Source organism: Danio rerio, chromosome 14, assembly GCF_049306965.1.
Source record: "Danio rerio strain Tuebingen ecotype United States chromosome 14, GRCz12tu, whole genome shotgun sequence".
Classification (NCBI taxonomy): Eukaryota; Metazoa; Chordata; class Actinopteri; order Cypriniformes; family Danionidae; genus Danio; species Danio rerio.
Window position 1 is genome coordinate 34,342,501 of NC_133189.1, and position 19,894 is coordinate 34,362,394.

Below are 19,894 nucleotides of genomic sequence, written 5' to 3' on the forward strand. Positions count from 1 at the left end.
CATCTACATCTTGGATGAGAGCAAAATCTCTTTTTTTGGGGGGGGTGGGGGGGGGGGGTGGGGGGGGGGGGGGGTGGGGGGGGGGTGGGGGGGGGGGGTCGGGGGAATACTATCTGGCAGTCAATCACCACTTCTAAAATCCAATTGAAGACTTTTTTTTTTTCAACACACCTATATAAACACTTGACAAAAAACCAAATCTATGTTTATTTATTTTAGCTATAATTTAACATAACAGCCCTTTCTCATTAAGCACAGTGCTAAATGACCAACCGCATTGTGAATGGGATGTGTTTGTTCAGTTAGCTCATTCTGCCGGCTGCAGTCTAATGAAACAATGGAGAATATGTGTGTGTGAGGTCATTGTCCATTAGGCTGCCCAAACAAAAAGGGTCGCCCTCAGAGGAAACTGTGCCGGAGGAGACGAAGGGAAAAAAAGCCTCAAGTATACAATTGTTACCATGGAAGTGCACAACTATGGCAACAATCTGGCCACTGTGAGCTGCTTTTTCCCTTTAAGCAAAGGAAAAAAGAGCTGCCGTTCTCAAACATTCCTTAAGGAGCTGCAAGAACAAGTATGGGATGGTGAGCACAAGAGAGGAAAAAAGAGGTTTAGATGCAGCAGGACTAAACACAGATGTGGAATGAGTGACGTTGAGTGCAGTAAAGACAAATTCTTGCTTGCGGTGTCTGAGTAAACACACCGTCACATTTAATAGCCGCAGCAGTGTCTTCAGATCAGAGTGAATAATGCTCCACTGACATACAGACAAACAAACATGAATAGGAACCACTTGTTTGAAAAGATGCATGCATTATTCTGCTAAAGTGCCCCTTTATGCTATTTAAAAGTTCCTTAATTTGATGTAAAGTCTCCTAACTACACTGTACTGTAGGTTTACATCCATACAAGATCTACAAACATTTTGATGTTTTTTATTTATAATATGTATTGCGACATCAACTCTATCTTAGCAGTGTCATTTAAAGTTTCATTGATTTGTTTGCCCAAACCCCCTCCTTTTAGAGTGCCTTGTCCTTATTTATTATGGTCAACCAGTGACTGAAACCATAATAATTTATCTGGATTTACCAATCCCCCTGGAAATCACATTGGGAGAGGGGACTTTTTTTGCAAAATATCTTGGTTTTCTTTCTGTAAAAAAATTTATGAATTAAGATTTGTAGGACCAAATTTAATATATTGTACAGTTTATTAGTAATAAAATGTACAGAATATGTCAAGCACGAAACAAAATATTTTGTCTTTTAATATAACTTTCTTAAATCAATGTTAAAAGCAATTTTAAGACTTAAGACTTATAATCTTTATAGTATTCCATAGGAGGAAAACAAATGAAGACTTCAGATGCAATAACCTCTAAGTGCCATCTAGTTTTCTTCTAAGTGATCATTTCCCTCAGGCTCCTGTGTGTAGGTTCTGTAATTTAACTTTTATGGCAAAAAATAATTTACTCGTATTGCCTTTAAAGTGAAATAATCAAACATAAACATAAGAATCTGAGAAAAATGCTCATCTTAAAATTTTCAGATGGCACCTACACTGTAAAACCCAAAAAGTTAAGTTAATTCAAACTGTTTGAGGAAATTGTTTGGGGCGAAACCATTAAGGTTATGAAACAAAATGATTTGAGTGCTGTAAACATACATCTATAAAATATATAATATATAATGAGTCATATACACATATATTATTTGTGTTAATATCATATCATTGAAAACATTAGGAGTATTTATAACTAAACATTTTAAGTTCAGTTATTAAATCGGTATGAGTTCAGTTAATCAAACGATTTAAGTCCAAACAACTACTGCATATAGCTACTCAAATGGTTTGTTGTTGCTTCTAGCATTAGAGTTAATACACACACACACACACACACACACACACACACCTATTTCCCATATTTCTCCTGTATTTTTCAATCTTTCTATGAAGGGTAGCAATAGACATTAAACAGCCGATCCTCCCTATATGCAACCCATATCGTCGAACCACCAGGAGATGCTCCTTGCTCTTAAATGTGAATCTGTTCTGTATTTTAATTTTAATTACACATGAAAACACTTTGAAATATATATAAAAATTGCAGAATTCCCTTCCTTTCCTTTGCATGTGAAATTTCCCCTCTGCAATCCTCAAAACAGACAGACGCTGTTTTCTAAAAAGATTTTGTACACCCGATTTGAAGCGGAGCAAAGGAGAAAACTCTGGGTTTTGGCTGTGTGTTTGAACAGACATATACACATAATAATAAAAACATCAAAAAATGTCTATCTTGGTGGGTTTTCTTTTAAATACAACAAATTTTGTCTTAAATGAGCATAAAATGTTAGGAAAACAATCAAATTAGTTCATTACAAATATGCATTTCTAAAGTGACACCTCTGTTATTTAATGTAATCAAATCAAAAATCTAAATGAGAGATTCATTCGTTGCTCTTTAATCAGAATGTTTAAGTTATACAGTGAAGAAAAGATTAATGAGATTTGATAACTTGATTCAACTTTTTTATAATACCTATTGATTTTAATAGGTAATTCAAACACATTTCTCATGCTAGTATCTATGTATTAAATTTAACAATTCAATTTCAAAATCAAATAAAAAATACAATTTGCTGTGTTTTTGCTGTGTTCTCAAAACAAACTATTTCAGGTCTCAGTTACAACCACTGTACAGTGTTTTTTCAGCAGCCAATGAAAAGACCATAGACCGGTATAACAGTATGTACAGTAAATAGCAGCAAATGAAGTTAACGACTTGTTTCAGGCAGTTCAGGATCGGTTCTTTTTATCTTAGCACACAGTTACGCCATTGATTGTCCACCTTAATCTTAGAAACTTTGCATACACTTTACATTCTCAAAACGGCTGCATTACACACTACATGAAAAAGCATAATAGGGCACTTTAATGCAGTCTGGTCTCTGACTCTCTCTGAGTGTGTCTGATACCTGTGAGTGAGTATAGGTTTGGCGAGCTCTGGATTCTCTTCATGGGGGTTAAAGTGAGTGAAAGCGTGGCACATTTGCGGATTTGTCCTCCACTGTCTGTGAAAAGCGCAGTAGCACATGCAAACACAAATGCACATGCATCAGCACTGCTGCATGGCAAGAAAACTGTAACTCACATGCAAGCTGGGCAATGCAAAATATGTCTTTAGAAACAATATACAGAAACATTCCATGTGCCAAAATAGTTTTTTGTGGCTGTGTGTGTGTGTGTGTGTGTGTGTGTGTGTGTGTGTGTGTGTGTGTGTGTGTGTGTGTGTGTGTGTGTGTGTGTGTGTGTGTGTGTGTGTGTGTGTGCGCGTGCGTGTGCGTGTGTGTGTGTGTGTGTGATGTACATGCTTAGATATGCCAAATGGGTGGATCTCTGGTGCTTCGGCTTCCCACACCTTTTGACCTATGGTGAATTTATTTTATTTTTCCATGACTCCTTTTCCATTTAGTTTTCCAATCATTTGTGCTCTCACTATAGACTTCACTAACAAATAAAAACCGCTGGCAGATGAAATATTTAAGACTGAGGATAAATAAAAATCTCCACCACTAAATTACAGCATATCTTATGACTATTCTTTTAGTCTTTAACACTTTGACAAAACAAAAATAAAATAAAATAAATCATAGATTCCCTACAGTACTGTGTAGTCAGCATATGTATTTATTTATATTTATTTGTTGTTTGTTTACTTTTGTATTGATTGATTAGTTTATTGATTGATTTGTTGATTAATTGATTAATTTGCAAGGATGTATTAAATTAAAGCAAGCTATTTTTACAACACTTATACTATGTTTTGAGCTCTGGATTTGAATTCAGAAAATGTGACTTTAAAGAACTATAGTAATTACTTTGAATTTGAAGAGGGATATACACTACCTGACAAAAGTCTTGTTGCCTATCCAAGTTTTAGGAACAACAAATAATAACTCGACTTCTAATTGATCATTTGGTATCAGAAGTAGCTTGTAAAAAGCAATGGCCTCTATATTGACTAAACACTTAATAAAATATGATCATGTCTTGATTTGTAATTATTTAATTAGGACAGTAAGATCTGACTTTGCTAAGACAAAAGTCTTGTCACTTAACAGAAATAATGTACAGTATAGAATATAAAAAATATATATATATTGTGTATGACTCCCTAGGACTTAAACCAGGGCCTCCATTCATCTCTGCAATGACTCAAACAACTTCATCATTTTTGCAGGACTCCTAATATTCATCAAAATTAATTAGATTTATCTTCAACGACTCTACTTTACTCAATAATGTTCATATCTGGTGACTGGGCTGGCCAATCCTGGAGCACATTGATCTTCTTTGATTTCAGGAACTTTGATATGAAGGCTGAAGTATGAGAAGGAGTGCTATCCTGCTGAAGAATTTGTCCTCTCCTGTGGTTTGTAATGTAATGGGCAGCACAAATGTCTTGATACCTCAGGCTGTTGACGTTGCCATCCACTCAGCAGATCTCTCACATGCCCTATGCCAAATTCAATTGATGATTCAGTGGAAAGATCTACCTTCTGCCACTTTTCCAAATGATCAACTAGATGTCAAGTTATTATTTGTTGCTCTTACAACTGGGATTGACGGCAAGACTATTGTCAGGTAGTGCATAATAATAATAATAAAAATAATAATAGAAAACAAAAAATACAGTATAGCTGATTTTAATGAAAATAAGATTACTTCTAAATATAGTTTTAAAACAGTACCATATAGTTTATCGCAAATTATCAACTCTGCTCAGAATAGAAATAAAATATATTGTCATACACATATACACCTTCTATTAGACTGTGTATTAACCTCAAGGTCTTTTCTAAGAAATCCTGACATTCAACATTGGAGCAGAACCCAAAACTGTGTTCATAACCACAGACTACATGGTTTAAATTGGCAGGGGGTGTGTGTGTGTTGGCAATGCCGGATGTACAGTAGCCTGACAGGTTTCCTCTTTCCTGCCTGCTTTACCTCTGGATGTCAAAAATGTAGTTTGAGCGCCAGAGTCTTTGTTAGAATCTAAAAAGACAGAGTTCTTAAAGAAAGTCAGCCAAGAAATAACACCCCCTGCACAGCATTTCTCAGAATCCCTGAGATGAATACAAAATCACATGCCCAGCCCGACATAAACAACTCCAGAAGGAGAGGCACATTTCACTCCTTTCTGCCTCATAACATTTGATTAGAGTCAATATTGTGTAAATTGTTTACTTGGTTGTAGACATTGTTATGGCTGGCGGCCAGTGAATTCCATCTTGTTTGTGTTCTTGCTGAGCCAAATGCACTTCTTTATCTTTCAGACAGTAGACAATTAGTCAGTTTAATAATTCAAATATATAATTAAATTACATTACTGAATGTGCATTTATTATGTAAATAGGGCAGATCCCAAAAGGGTTGAGCAATAAAAATGACTAGCATATAATGACTTTTTATAATGATTTATAGAAGCTGAAATGTCATTTTGAACCACTAGGTTTTACCCATTTGCAAGCAAGATGTTTTTAAACTTCTTCCAATCTCATAAGGCATGTCAAATGGAGTGTTTAACGGAGTGGGGCATTAAATAATTGAGCAAATACTAGTAAAATAACTACTTAAAAACTTAAATCATATTCTTAATAAATATGAAAATTAATATAAATCATATTCTTTTAATTACACTTTTCCAATAAAAAAGGAAACAAAAAGTGCAGGTTTAATGTTTCACTGCGTATCTGCTTTGTGGAATTATGCATAGAAAAACAGTATTTTCTTACCGATATGTTGACATTTTCTCCAGTGTTATTTTATGCATTAAAGTTTACATTTAATTAAATATGCTTTTTATTTATGTAAAATAAATTTTGTAAATTATTTTAAGCAGACACAAAAATTGTGAGTTTCATTTAATCCAAATATTCCATAAAAGTAATAGCGATCTGAGTTATCTAAAGGTCTTTTTTGTCTGTTGTTGTCGAGAACACAAAAGCAAGTCAAAAATACTAATAAAGTTGGCCCCATTGAGCTTGTGTACGGTATATAAAACATCAGTATTCAATATTAGCTATCTATGAAATGTTTTGTATCAGCAAGAATGCTTTTAATTGATGGTAACACTTTATTTTGATGGTCCATTTGAGTATTAGTAGACTGTCTGCTTAATATCTGTTGATACTGCTCCTTCAACAGACATATAACTGACTATAAGAACCTTTGCAAGTACATGTCAACTTACACTAACCCTAACCCCAACCCTATTCCCAAACAAACAGTCTACTTATAATTTAATGAGAATTAGTTGGCATGTGGATGCAACGTTTCAACAAACAGACCATCAAAATTAAGTGTGACCAAGTTGACTTGTACATGCTAAGCATTTCTATTTCAAATAAAAGTTCTTTTGAATATTCTATTTATCAAAAAAAATTATAATAATAACAAAATTAAAGTAAAATAAATAAATAATATATAATATAATAAATAAATATGTAACACAAATGCATGCAATTGGGATTTTATTTAAATGATTTCTGAAGGACAATGTATTTTTATATAATACAATAATAATATTTTGTTATTTTTGATCAAATAAATGCAAACAATGATTTACTATGATCCTTTGAGAGTAATAAAATGTATAAAGTCCTTTTAAACGTTCTAATAATGATGTCCCCACAATGCGCTGTGGCATTTTTGCTGTTGTTAAGTTGTAATTAAAATGTTTTATCATCGCTACAGTTGTCAAGTGCAGTAACTAAATCTGGAGTTCATTTTCTACTCAAAATGGCCAATTATGTTAAATTTCTCTAATGTGTGGTAAATATGTTGTCTTATAAAGAGTAACAATGAGTAAATGCACTTAAATTCTTAAATGTTTTTTTTTTCTCATTGTTAGTAAAGCAAAAAAGAGAGAGTAATATACTTGATACAAAGTACTTTTAGGTAACTTAGTTAAGCAAATTTTACTTAAATCCATATAACAAGTTTACATTTAACAAAATCTGAATGCAAAAACTTGTGAAAAACAAGTGCAGTAGATTTTACCTCTTTTTCAGAAAGTTGTGAACAGTATATTATTGTAGGTAATGATTGGCATACATCATGTTACAACAACACAATGACTAAAAAAAAAAAAAAAAAAAAAACTATCAAAAAAATCTAAAAATCACCTTATTTTTTAGCCAAAGTACAACTAACATTTTATTATTCCAAGATTTCAACCATACAGTCCAGAAAAAAAGAAAAGGATTAGCTCTTACCTGTGTTCATATTGAAGATCTCTCCTTCTTGCAGTGTCTTGATATCACACAGTCCTAAACGACATCAGTAAAAATCAGTCAGCAAGCCGCATTCATGCGCAAGTAAAACATTGATTTATCCTTACACACAGCATGCATGAGTGCAGGTATAGCCTGGTTTAGCAGCGCTAGCAAGAGTCTAATGCGGCTAGTTAACATCCCTCTTAGGATATGAGGCCCTGAAGTGAAAGGTGATCCAAGCCATGGCGTTTCAGCTCAGAAACACGCAGCACGGTATCAAAATACACACCATACACACACACACACACACACACACATATCCACACGCATTCGCCCATCTTACGCATGACCACTTTTGGTGTGTTAGCGCTTAACAAACTCTTTGAGCACTTAGCATTGTAACTAATTAAACCCCTGTTGAGTTTGACCTAGATTACTACACTTTTTTTTTTCTTTCTCAGTGATGGATTAACAGCCCGTGTGACCGCACTCTGAAAATATCTGACTTATTTTAGCACGGGCTGAATATTTTAGGGTATGGTCTATGATAGGAACTGTGTCATTTAATCACATTATTGGATGACTTCACTCATCATTGGGAGGAGGTAAATATGTGTGTGCTCATGTGCAGGACGCATGTTGAGCTTTTGGCAGGCCGTGTGCCACTTGTCACATACACACACACACACAGACCACCCGTCGCTCAGACCGCAAAATGAACTTCACCTGAGACCAGCCTTTGATGGTGGTATGCAATGCGTTCGGGGGTCACGACATGCGGGAGACGTACAAATTTGCTATTCTAAACCTTTGTGTTTGGTTACATTTTAAAAGGGATAAGTGGAATTTCTGTCATCGTTGACTGAGCTTTATGTCCTTCCAAAGTTTTCTTTGTTTCATTCTGGTTATAAAGTGGGTTTGTATCACTGCAAAAAAACGACATGACAAAAACTTATGACTAGAACGATATAAGTTATTTAACATACAAGTTAGTATACATTAATCAGGTTTCAAATAAAATATTTAAATGATCAAATCTTCAACTTAATGGGCCCTATCATACACTCGGCGCAATAAGGCACAGGACGTGTTTGGCGTGATTTGTGGCTATTTTCAGGCCAGTGCAACCCTAATTTTCATGTTTCGCGCCATGTTTAAATAGCAAATACATTTGCGCCACTTTGTGGACTCATGGGTGTTCTGGTCTATAAAGGAGGTGTGTTAAGGCGCATTGTTGGTGCATTGCTATATTGATAAACTAAAATAGACCACACTATTGACCAAGTAAAAGCTGGTCTAAAGTCCAGAGCAGAGTGTGTTAGTTATGTGTCTTTGCAGGTTCAAACACTCAATACACACCGGATGTACAGCAGTAAAGAAATATTTTTATATAAAAAAAAAGGATTAGAATATTACAAAAATATCATTTTCTACATAAATATAAAAAAGAATACCTTCATGTGTTCTTCATGCTTTTTTCAGTTTATTCATGACAATTTGCAATTTAATTATCATGGTATTATAAGTAGTATTATTTATTATATGTGTATTTATATTTGCTTTAATAAAAACAAGTTTAGATTTGTCCACCTCTAGGGTTTTGGAGACGTATGCATTACCGTATGGAACATAAGAATGGGACATTTGTTTGGATATAACTCTAGTCTTTTGTCCACACTTCATTATTACTCTTCATTTAATTTGCTGGAAATAAGAACTGAATTTAGAAATAGTTTTGAAACAAATCTTTGCGCTAAATAAACTAAATTAAAAGTGTAATCTTCAGTGGAGTGTGTACAACACTGTTTTCTTACTCCATGAAAGTAAAGAGGCGAAGAGTAAAAGTAAAGAGAAAGTAAAGAGGCCGAATGGAATGGCTCATTCTTTCTCCTCGCACAGATGATCTGTTTAACAGTTTTCTCACTAGTGAAGCATTCGTTTTTTCGATTCCGTTTTTCCACTTACAAAGTCTGCCATGTAAATAGCAAATACGCCATGGTGTGACGCAACTACGAATGTGAGGTGAGACTCTGATTGGTTAAATGCATGTTATGCTTACAACACACACCCATTACTCATTAAGAGGATAAGCACAACCCTATTAGAGCATGGACCGCAGCACAAACAGCAGTTTTCTGTCCTTAAAATAGCAAAAGTGGATTCAGACACGCACTTGATGCTTTTGCACCACTCGCATTAGACTTTGCACCTAGACTGTTAAAATAGAGCCAAAAATTTTAGTCAGTTTGATACATGTAAGTTGAGACAAATAGAATAGTTCATGTGATTCTACTTAAATCAGTAAGGCAGCAAGATTTTATTTTGCAGTGTAATTAGGTGTTATCTGTCTTAGGAAAACTTCAAAGGTACTTCAAACAAAGAAAAATATCCTTGTAACAAAATGTATTGTTGAAAAATATATATATTTTTTTAGTTTCTTGATTATAGTTTCTATGTAAATGTTGGTTTTAATTTAGAAATTTTGTGCATTTGTAAATTGGCTGCAAAGGAATTGTTTTCATGTTAAGTTTAAATTTAATATCTATTTTATTGCAGATTTATTTCAATAAACAAAACTAGTTTATCTCATAACAACCTTAGTAAGCTAAAACATAACTTATGATTATGATTTGGATGATTGTTTTATACTTTTCTATTGAGCTTTAAACTATTTTCTTTTTCATTTTCATTTATTTTACTGCAGCTTCAACAAATCTATTTTAACAAAAACTACTACAACAATACTTATAACAACCTCATAATGCTGCTGCATGACTTCAGAAGATTTACAAGTCTTGTCATTTTTATGTTGATACATTGCTTTATTTTTTCAAAAATATAAATAAGAGTAATGTCAACATTCTACCTACATTGTATTATTCCACTGAAAAAAAAAAAAAAATATATATATATATAACAATATAATAATATATATATATAACAGTTCTAAAAATGACATTTGTAAGTAGGCATGAGACTATATCCAGTTTTTATGGTTTATCGTGATTTGGACAGTTAATTTTCCAAAATTTTTTGTCATACCGTTTTAAGGTGTATGTAAGTTGTTTTTTTTTTTTTTTTTTTTTTTTAGGAGTATTTTATTTAGTTGTTTCGGGCAACAGTATCTCCATTAGAAAAGGACCCTGTACATCAGAAGTAACTGATTAGCTCATGATTCAACAAACATTTGAGAAACTAATCACTTCTAAACCAACATCCAGCATGCTGTAGAACTGAACAGAGCAGTGGTTTTACTTTAGATCCAAAGATAAGAAAGAGATCCAAAGATACCTTTGCAAGATGTAAAATCTGTGTTTATGACATCAAACACTAATCTTAATTATTTAGTCCGACATGTTTACTGCTCCAAAATACTTTAAATGTTTCTTAAAATAAAATAGTTTGTGTTCAATAGAAATTTAATCCAAGACATTTAAAAAGAGCATATTTTAGAGCAATAATCACAATACTGTGATACCATAATATTTTTTTCCAAGGTTATCATACCCTCAGAGTCTTATACCATCCCATGCCTATTTGTTAGTTCTAAATATTGATGAAAAATAGCATTGCAAGCATTGCATAATACAAGTTATTATACAAAATAAAATGTAAAGCACAATAATAAATATTCACCTTCAGCCCTTAATAAAACATTGAGCCAAACAGGATTGCCCCACGCAGTGTCTCATTAAAAACAGACCCGCAGGTCATCCTCAAAATAAATCTTCATACACCACAAGCCAATAAATCTGGTTCAAAACCTGGGGAGGGGGACACTTTTGCCTGCGACACCACTGGACTTGGGTAAATCACAGGTTGTAATGACCTGTCAGCAGTAAATGAGGAAAAGATTATGATATTGGATTTCAAGGGTACAGACTTGTGGCGACAGAACAGCTGGAGGGGAAGGGAGCTGGACACTCGCCTGAGAAATAGACATAGCTCTGCATTTATATTCATGAACGGGACTCACACTGGTCATTTATTTATCTTTCGGGACATTAGCAAGCGCTCTGTCTGGGGAAATGCCATGGCCGGCCAACGGGCCCTGTTCATTTCCATCCATAGCCATCAATATTTCAATGTGCTCGTCAAATAAATAGTTCCACCGTGAAATCGCTCCAAGAGGACAAGAAGTAGACATGAAAGCTACTTAACACCGGCTTAGGCTGAAAATTAATTCAAAAGTAGATTAAATATGCATATCAGAATAATTAACATAGGGATATTTAAATGCTAATTTGTCACACAATGTTCAGCATCTTTTACTTTTCAGATTATTTTAAAACTTTCATAATGTGACATACAGTGCACAGCCTCTTTTGGAAATGAATATTTTTATCCATTTCTCAGTGAATATACAGTAGATCAGGGGTGTCCAAACTCGGTCCAGGAGGGCCAGTGTCCAGCATATTTTAGCTCCAACTTGCCTCAACACACCTGCAAGAATGTTTCTAGAAAGCCTAGTAGGAGATTGACCTGGAGGGCTGGTGTCCAGCAAAGTTTGGTTCCAACCACAACCAGGTGTGTCTGGTTGGGGTTGGAACCAAACTTTGCAGGACACCAGCCCTCCAGGACCGAAATTGGACAGGCCTGCTATTGACCTTATTCTAAAATGCGGAAGTGCGCCTGTTTTCGCGATTGTCTTAGAACTTCCGATTCAGTTGCCTATGGGAGAAATGACTAGGAATAATAAACGGCAGAAAATGGTCAAACTATTTGCTCTACAAACAAATGTTTGCCTGACTATACAGACCAAGTAGAATAATATAAGAAGAAAATATCCAATTGCAACATCAAGCAGCGTAACGAGCAGTTTTAAACGTCAAAAAATGAATGGAAGTGAATGAGACCGGAAGTCTCGAGCCAAAAAGATTCAGATGGCAGCGCTCGCTCGACGGCGGAGAATAAGGTGAATAGATGATCTTTTTTTGTTTGTTTGTTTTATTAAACAGTTATATTTATTAAAATAAGCGTTTGGTCATCAAACATCATTAGGAATAGAAAGATAATACTTTAAATGTTCCACAAAATATTGTAATCTAATTTGTAATGTTTCTCTTGACTATTAGGGGTGTAACAATACACTCAGCTCACAATATGATGTGTATCACGATTTGATGTTCACAATACAATATGCATCATGATATTTTATTTATATTCAATTTGCAAAATCCAAATGGTATCATGTCTCTTGCCATAAATCCTCCTTTGCATCTTGTTATTTCTTTAGTTTTGGCAGACACTCGATTGCATTTTGGTGCTGTGGTGATGGCTTAAATGGCACATCCTATTCGTAGTGTTCACAGCTTTGTATGGCAGCATTATTTTTTTACAGTGTTTACACGCAGTTTGTTATTGTCTGTTTTCTTGTTACCGTCATCTTCAGTAACTGGAAAAACAAAATGTTGTCAGATGCTGAACTTATAAGAGGACGAGACATCCTTTATTTCAGCTGCATTCATATTGGCCTGCTACTGCTGCTAGTTCAAGCAATCTGAATGCATGTGACAGCAGGTGGAATGTAGCTCAACCAATAAGAGAAAACGGATGTCATATCGCAAAACATTTGTCATAACGCCACAATGCATATTGTGACATTTTTGTATTGCAATAAATTGTACCACGATATATTGTTACACCCCTATTGACTATTTACCTTTATTGCTTTTTTATAATTAAATATTTTTTTCCTGACATATTAGTTGAGTGCACAATTTTTGGGATTGTAATCTTAAGTTATTTTATTATTATTGTAACTATAGTATTGTAGCATCCTACATTTAAAGGGAGTTTAAGAGGAATTTAAAGGGAGATCTGACCTCTGATTTATGAAGACAGTAAACTCTTTGGGAACTGTTGTATGATAGATGTGATTTTGTGATCAAGATTGTGTGACTTCTAGTTTGTGTTTGAGTCTAGTTTGGGTTTTTTCTTGTAGTTCTTGAAGTTTTATTGATCAATGACTGACCAGAGACTGTTTGATTGATATGTAGAGTAACCAATCACAGTTTTTACTCAGTGTCATGTTTAAGGGCATGGAAATGTCATGGTGGTCAGCTCCAATAGCCTAGTGGTTAAGTAAGCCAACATATAGCACCATGGTGCTCCGGATGACCTGAGTTCAATTTCCCACTTAAGGTCGAATACACATCCTTCCCCTCTCTCTGCTTCCAATGCTTTCCTGTCTGTTCTCCACTATCTTATCCAAATAAAAGAAAACCCCATAAAAATATTTTTAAAAAGTCATATGGTGACTTTTCACATTTCTGAGTTTGAATTAGAAGCAGTAGCCATCATAATGGTGAAAACTTCTAAAGTGGTGAATAGAAACTACAAAAAAGTAATATCTACACCACTCACTATAGAACTTTGGAATCAGGAAACACTAATTCTTTGAAATATGTTGATCATGATGAAATTTGCCACCACAGTTGGCTAGTGAGGGTTTTGGTGAAATCAGGTTTGGTCAATTTTTACTTAAGCATGTTCTAATGTTATGTTTTTTTTTTTTTTTTTTTTTTTTAATGATTGCACAACATATATTTGCATAAAACTCAGATCCTTAAGTAGTGCCAAATATGCCTTTCTCAAATCAGTGAGGACAAAAAATACAGATACCTCTAATTGTATAGCTTTACAAACCTTATTTTGGCGTAATAAAAAGTGAAATGAGAAATATAACACAATATCTGCTATAACAACTTTTATAAAATCAATTATAATATAAATATATAATCATTTAATTTATAAAAATCATTAAAATATATAAAATATACCTAAAATGTAACATTTATTATTAAACTTCAGTCATGATAAGTTGGTTTACTTTCATATAAATTCTGTTTCTTAATTGAAAAAAAAAAGAATAAATATTACTATGAATATTCGGCTGAATCATTATTTGAGAAAATATTTGTAAACTGATTATCCACACAAAATTGTATAATTGCATATTTTGTGAATGTACAGTAATGTAGATGGAGAACACTCTACTTTTAATGTTTTGAACACATTTCAAATTATATGTTTTATAGTTTTGTTTCTATAACTATGGTTTAATGTGAATTTGTCTTTGTTTGGTTGTGGTATTGGTGTCTATTCATTAAAATGGTTTCCTTTATTGGTTTTGGTAATTGTTTCTGTTGTTTTATTTTAATGTTTTTTTTTTTTTTTTGATTGACTGATTAAAATTAAGATTCAATAGTGGTAGTGAATAAAAGGGCATCTAAATAAACACATAAATACATGCCATCTACTAAAATGTGATGCGCCACAGGAAATGAATGGCAGCTGCCACAACTGTAAAGTTGCTGAAATATCAAGTCATTCTTCACCAAAACCAATGACAATATTCACAGTTGACAATTGACAGTATTCAAAAAATGATCAGTCAAGTGAATGAACTTTCTATTGTCACACAACTGGTTCACTTCATTAAGCATTACTGTTAATTTTGTTATTTGTTTTTTTTCAGGTGAACAATTAATCCGTATAAGTTAATCCAGGGTTTCTGCAGGTTTCATCAAGTCAAATTTATAACTTTTTAAAAGCCTTTTAAGACCATTAAGAATGAACTTTTAGACTTTTGCAGGGTTAGGATGTTATTTTAATGGTTAGGGATTATGGAATTTAATCTAAACAGCTGTTGTGAACTGTATCTCATTGCAAAAATAAAAACTTAAATAAGAAAAATAAGGCTTTATTGAGATGTATTGTTGTGCTCATTGAATGATAATCGGCCCAAATTGAGCCTTACTTGGACAAAGCAAAATTAAGACCTGCTTAAAACGATTTAAGACCTACAGCACAATATGTCAGTGACTTTAAAACTTTTCAAGGCCTAAAATTTAGGCTTTGAAATTTAAGACATTTTAAGACCCAGAGGAAACCCTGAAAAAAAAAAGTTGCCAAGCAAAATCAAAGTCTGACCATTTCTAAGTGAGTTTGACATCTTCAGATGCAATATTCCTAATAATTCCCCTCTTATCGTTAGTTTGCTAGGATGAAATGATGCTCAAACAGAAAGCCCCTCCCCCTACTTAATATTCTGTTTCCAAGTCACAATGTACTACTGCCTTGTTTACCTCTTCAAACATGACATTGATTAAATGATCAACATTTGTGTTCAGGGGGAAAGAAGTTAGCATTCTTTTACATGAACTGGGTTAAAAACCATTAGAAGAAACTATATTAATTAAATGACAGTAAGAAATTATTTATTTTCTTAAAGCTTTTGGAATAATAAAATAGATGGAAGAATCATAGACAGTAACAGCATAGACATTAAATGTAGTCAGTTTTGTTTTCATGCTGTTTTTCAAAACAAGCTTTCTAAATGAATAAACACACACTGGTACTGTTTGTCTGTGCATGCTGTCTTGGTGATCATGCTGTTCTGTTTTGGTAGCGTATTTATAGTCAGATTTCTGCCTAAGGACTGGGCGCTGGCCATTTTCACTTCAGCCTTTTACCAGGAAGGTTAGAGATGAAACCATATCAATCAACTACAAGTGCCAAGATGGAGAAAAATAAAAACAGCACTGGCAGTTTTAGTTAGTGGGCATGAGCTAATGGATTCAGTCTTAATGTTTATTAGTCTGTTTATTTAAAATGAATAATTCAACATTCGAAAGCCAGAAGAGTAGAAGCTTTTATAAACAGTAATAAGCTGTCTTCAAAGCAGTTTTATGCACACTGATATGCACTATACAAAAATTATTTAGATTTACACATATACTTAGGCACATACATTTGACATGCTGCAATCATATGGAAATGTACAGAGGAAGTTTTTTTTTTATAGCAATGCAAAAACATACAATCTATGGTGAACACAACATAAAACATACAACATATGGCAAACGCTGAACAAATAAACATCAATAGAATAAAAATTAAGAAAAAAAGGAAAGTAATTGTGTTATAAGAGCAACGAAAATCATAATAATACTGGTTTTATTAAAATACTTCTCACTCATATTATTGTTAAAATCACCAGCAATCTAGAGGCTGCAGATTGTTGGTAAACTCGAAATTAGCCATAATTTGGACTACATATGCCATCATGCACCGCTTACACGCACCTGTTCAAGTTTTCATAGATCACGCACACAGCCAGAGGATTGTTACGGACTGGTTACAAGTCTTTGTTTATCTTTACTGTGAACATTGTGACGCATTTCCTTTACATTGCCTTGCCGTGTTTACCCTCGCTTTGTGAAGTTTATTTATAAACGAATTTCGAGAGGATCCCGTGCTCATGATTGCTTGTGGCTGGTCCTGCATTATCCAATGTATGATTCACTGATTCATCAATTTATGAACAGACCAATCAGCCACTATAAAAGTCCTAAGTTCCATATAATAGCCATCTTTGTTTTCAAGAATCCCCCCTTCCACCCCAACTCCTCCTCCTTTCCTAGACGGATGACATGGTGGCCCAGTGGTTAGCACTGTTGTCTCACAGCAAGAACGTCACTGGTTCTAGTCCTTACTAAGCCAACTGAAGTTTCTGTGTGGAGTTTAGTCCTTTTATTAATCTGGGGTCGCCACAACGGAATGAACAGCCAACTTACACGTTTTACGCAATGGATGCCCTTCCAGTTGCAACCCATCTCTGGGAAACAGTAATTCATACTCAAACACTATGGACAATTTAGCCTACCCAATTATCTTTAGACTGTAAGGGAAACTAGAGCACCCGGAGGAAACCCACACGAACGCAGGGAAAACATGCGACCCCACACAAATGCCAAATGACCCAGCCGAGGCTCGAACCAGCGACCTTCTTGCTATGAGGCGACAGCACTACCTACTGCGCTACTGCGTCGCCCAGACATGCACCTAGTAAATAGTTATCTCCTAAGAGCAATCACTATCTGTTCATTAGCTACTACAGCAGGGGAGTTCTCGAAATCTACCTGAGCTCAAACTCCCCTCTCGCCTTGCAAACGGGAGGGAGCCCCGGGCTCGAGGATCTTATGAGCTCAGGCCTCTCTCCCAGGACAGCATGCCAAACACACTTTATATTCAATCATCAGCTAAATGTGAACTCTTTAAGTTTTATTTGTTTACGGTGCTTGCTGCCTGTACTGACCATTCGCCTGTTTAATAACCACGACTCTGGATTGGCTGTATTCATCTGTTTGCCCCTGTGTGAACCCTAGCTTGCCCGACCATTCCCCTAATAATTCCTGCATTTAAATCCACACCTCTGTTGTCTGCTTCCCTAATCGAGAGAGTCAGCACAATAGCCTAGTGGTTAGAGCGCTGACATATGGTGCAGTAGCACTCCAGGGTGTCCCGAGTTCGAATAACGACTCAATGACATTTCCATCCCTATTCTCACTCTCTCCAACTTTGCTTCCTGTCTGAAATACTGTCCTATACACTTAATAAAGAAAAAAATCTGAAGCAAAAAAAAACTAAATGAGATAATGACAGTGATTATAATAATGATATACCCAACACATGCAGTTTAATAAATTAAATTATTCATTTATTAATTCCCTTCCGTCCTCTTCCTATTCATGGTTTACTATATGTACATGTATGCATGTAAGCTGAGATGGCGCATGTGGTGCATTAAAAACAAGATGCATGGTATTTTTAAAGAGAAAAGTAATCAGTTATTTGAATGATTTCATATGGTTTGTCATTTAGAGAGATGTAAATAATGACAGTTTTCAATTCTTTTGGAAAATTGTTTCCTTAAATCTTTTGAAAACTAACAGTTTTGTCTGTAGAATAACATAGATGGATAAATCAAAAACAGTATTCATGGTTTACTATATGCACATGTATGTATGCCTAAGCTGAGTGGTGCTTTAAAACAGGTGTGTGGTGCATTAAAATAAGCATGATGTGGTGCATTAAAACTAGATGCGTGGTATTTTTTTTAAGAAAACAAAAATCAGTTCTTTAAAAAATTAAGTTGGTCTTTTTTTAGTGATTGTACTTTAAGTTTTAAATATACAGAAAGTTATAAGTAAATTTCTAAATAGATTATTCAGCAGAACGCACACATTTTCTGTTCTAGACACTTGAGTGCGAATAATGCGATAACAGTAATTGAGTTCCATTTGAAAGCTATATAGATTGTGCTGATGCATAGTATCCTACCTTCTGGAGGTTCTATTATGCATGTCTTCAAAATAGATGTCCTCAGAAGAACAATTTAATGATTACAATGCAGCTCCTGCCTTTCCTGACCATAAAAACATAACATCCGAGTAATGAGCTCTCTCAAATCCCCAAAGTAAGACGCTAATATGTGCTGGATGAGCGACTTACATTTGCCAAAATAGGAAGAATTGCTTGCTCTTCATCAGGGACTTCCAAACAGGCTATTTATATGAGTCAGGGCACAACAAACTCTGTGTTTTCCTAAATGGTAACTTCTGAATCACGATTACATTAAGTTGGGAACTGTACATGTTTGCTGCTGCGTTTCTGTTTGATGTATCAAGTCCAACACATATTTTCTAAAGCCTCAAATAATTGGTTTAAATTGCTTCCATGTGTTTTAGCCATATAATTTCATTGCCAAATCTAGCCTCTAATACAACATGGCTGCGAAGTACTTGAATATATATATCAGTTATATATAGTTATAACAGTTGAAGTCAGAATTATTAGCCCCTCTGTTCATTATTATTATTATTATTTTTGTTTAAGGAAGAGAAGATTTTTTTCAACACATTTCTAAACATAATAGTTTTAATTACTCATTACTAATAACTGATTTATTTTATCTTTGCCATGATGACAGTAAATAATATTTTACTAGATATTTTCAAGTTAGGGTAATTAGGCAAGTTATTGTATAGCAATGGTTTGTTCTGTAGACAATAGAAAAAAATAGCTTAAAGGGGCTAATCATTTTGACCATAAAACGGTTTATAAAAAATTAAAAACTGCTTTTATTTAGCTGAAATAAAACAAATAAAACTTTCTTCAGAAGAAGAAATATTATCACTGTGAAAATGTCCTTGCTCTGCTAAACATCATTTAGGAAATATTTACAAAATGAAAAAAAATTCAAAGGGGGGCTGATAATTCTTCAACTGTATATATGTATACATTATGTTTGAAGCTTCACTTATTGACAGTAATAAACAGCACAATAAAAGCAGTGAAATATTAGAAAAATAAAAAAAAGTTTCTGATTTAGTATATTTAACATATATAAACGTGTTATAACATTAAAATCTAAGACAATATTATATTGGGAACTAGTCTAAGATTTTTCACCATTCACAACCAAACTAGAATAGATTAATTCTCTGGAGTCTGAATACATACTTAATTATTTACATTTTTAATCACGTTTTCATTGGGGCATCACCAAACTCTGTACACAAATAAGCTCTATATGAGTATACATTGGAAAGGTTTGGAAATTAGAACTTTGGCTATTTGACGGTGTAATAAAAGGACAACAAGACCATGGAAATGGCAGTAGCTTTGCAACTATTAATCCAGCTACTGGAAAACTGGCATACACCTTTAGCCAATGTACCACTTATACAGTACCTTAGCATATCTCAAAAAAAAAAAAACATAGCTGTTTAGATCATGGCTGCACATTTTATGAGAAATATAA

The 19,894-nt window shown here is 34.1% G+C and overlaps 1 protein-coding gene and 1 long non-coding RNA gene across 51 annotated transcripts in view; one reads left to right on the forward strand and one right to left on the reverse strand.

The window, feature by feature from the left end:
- sorbs2b (sorbin and SH3 domain containing 2b) overlaps positions 1–19,894 on the reverse strand; it is a 102,246-nt gene that overhangs the window by 48,780 nt on the left and 33,572 nt on the right. For 28 of the 50 annotated variants that reach the window (XM_073921967.1, XM_073921960.1, XM_073921950.1 and 25 more), the window contains exons 3-4: positions 7,285–7,338; positions 2,980–3,075 (exon numbers count right to left, since the gene is read on the reverse strand). In XM_073921967.1, coding sequence (XP_073778068.1) covers positions 2,980–3,075; positions 7,285–7,338 — 150 coding nt within the window. The remainder of the gene's footprint in view (positions 1–2,979; positions 3,076–7,284; positions 7,339–19,894) is intronic. The other 22 variants (XM_073921970.1, XM_073921962.1, XM_073921955.1 and 19 more) reach the window with 1 other exon arrangement.
- LOC141377534 (uncharacterized) lies at positions 10,374–12,320 on the forward strand. Its single transcript, XR_012389795.1, has 2 exons — positions 10,374–11,777; positions 11,879–12,320. It is a non-coding gene; the product is annotated as an uncharacterized lncRNA (long non-coding RNA).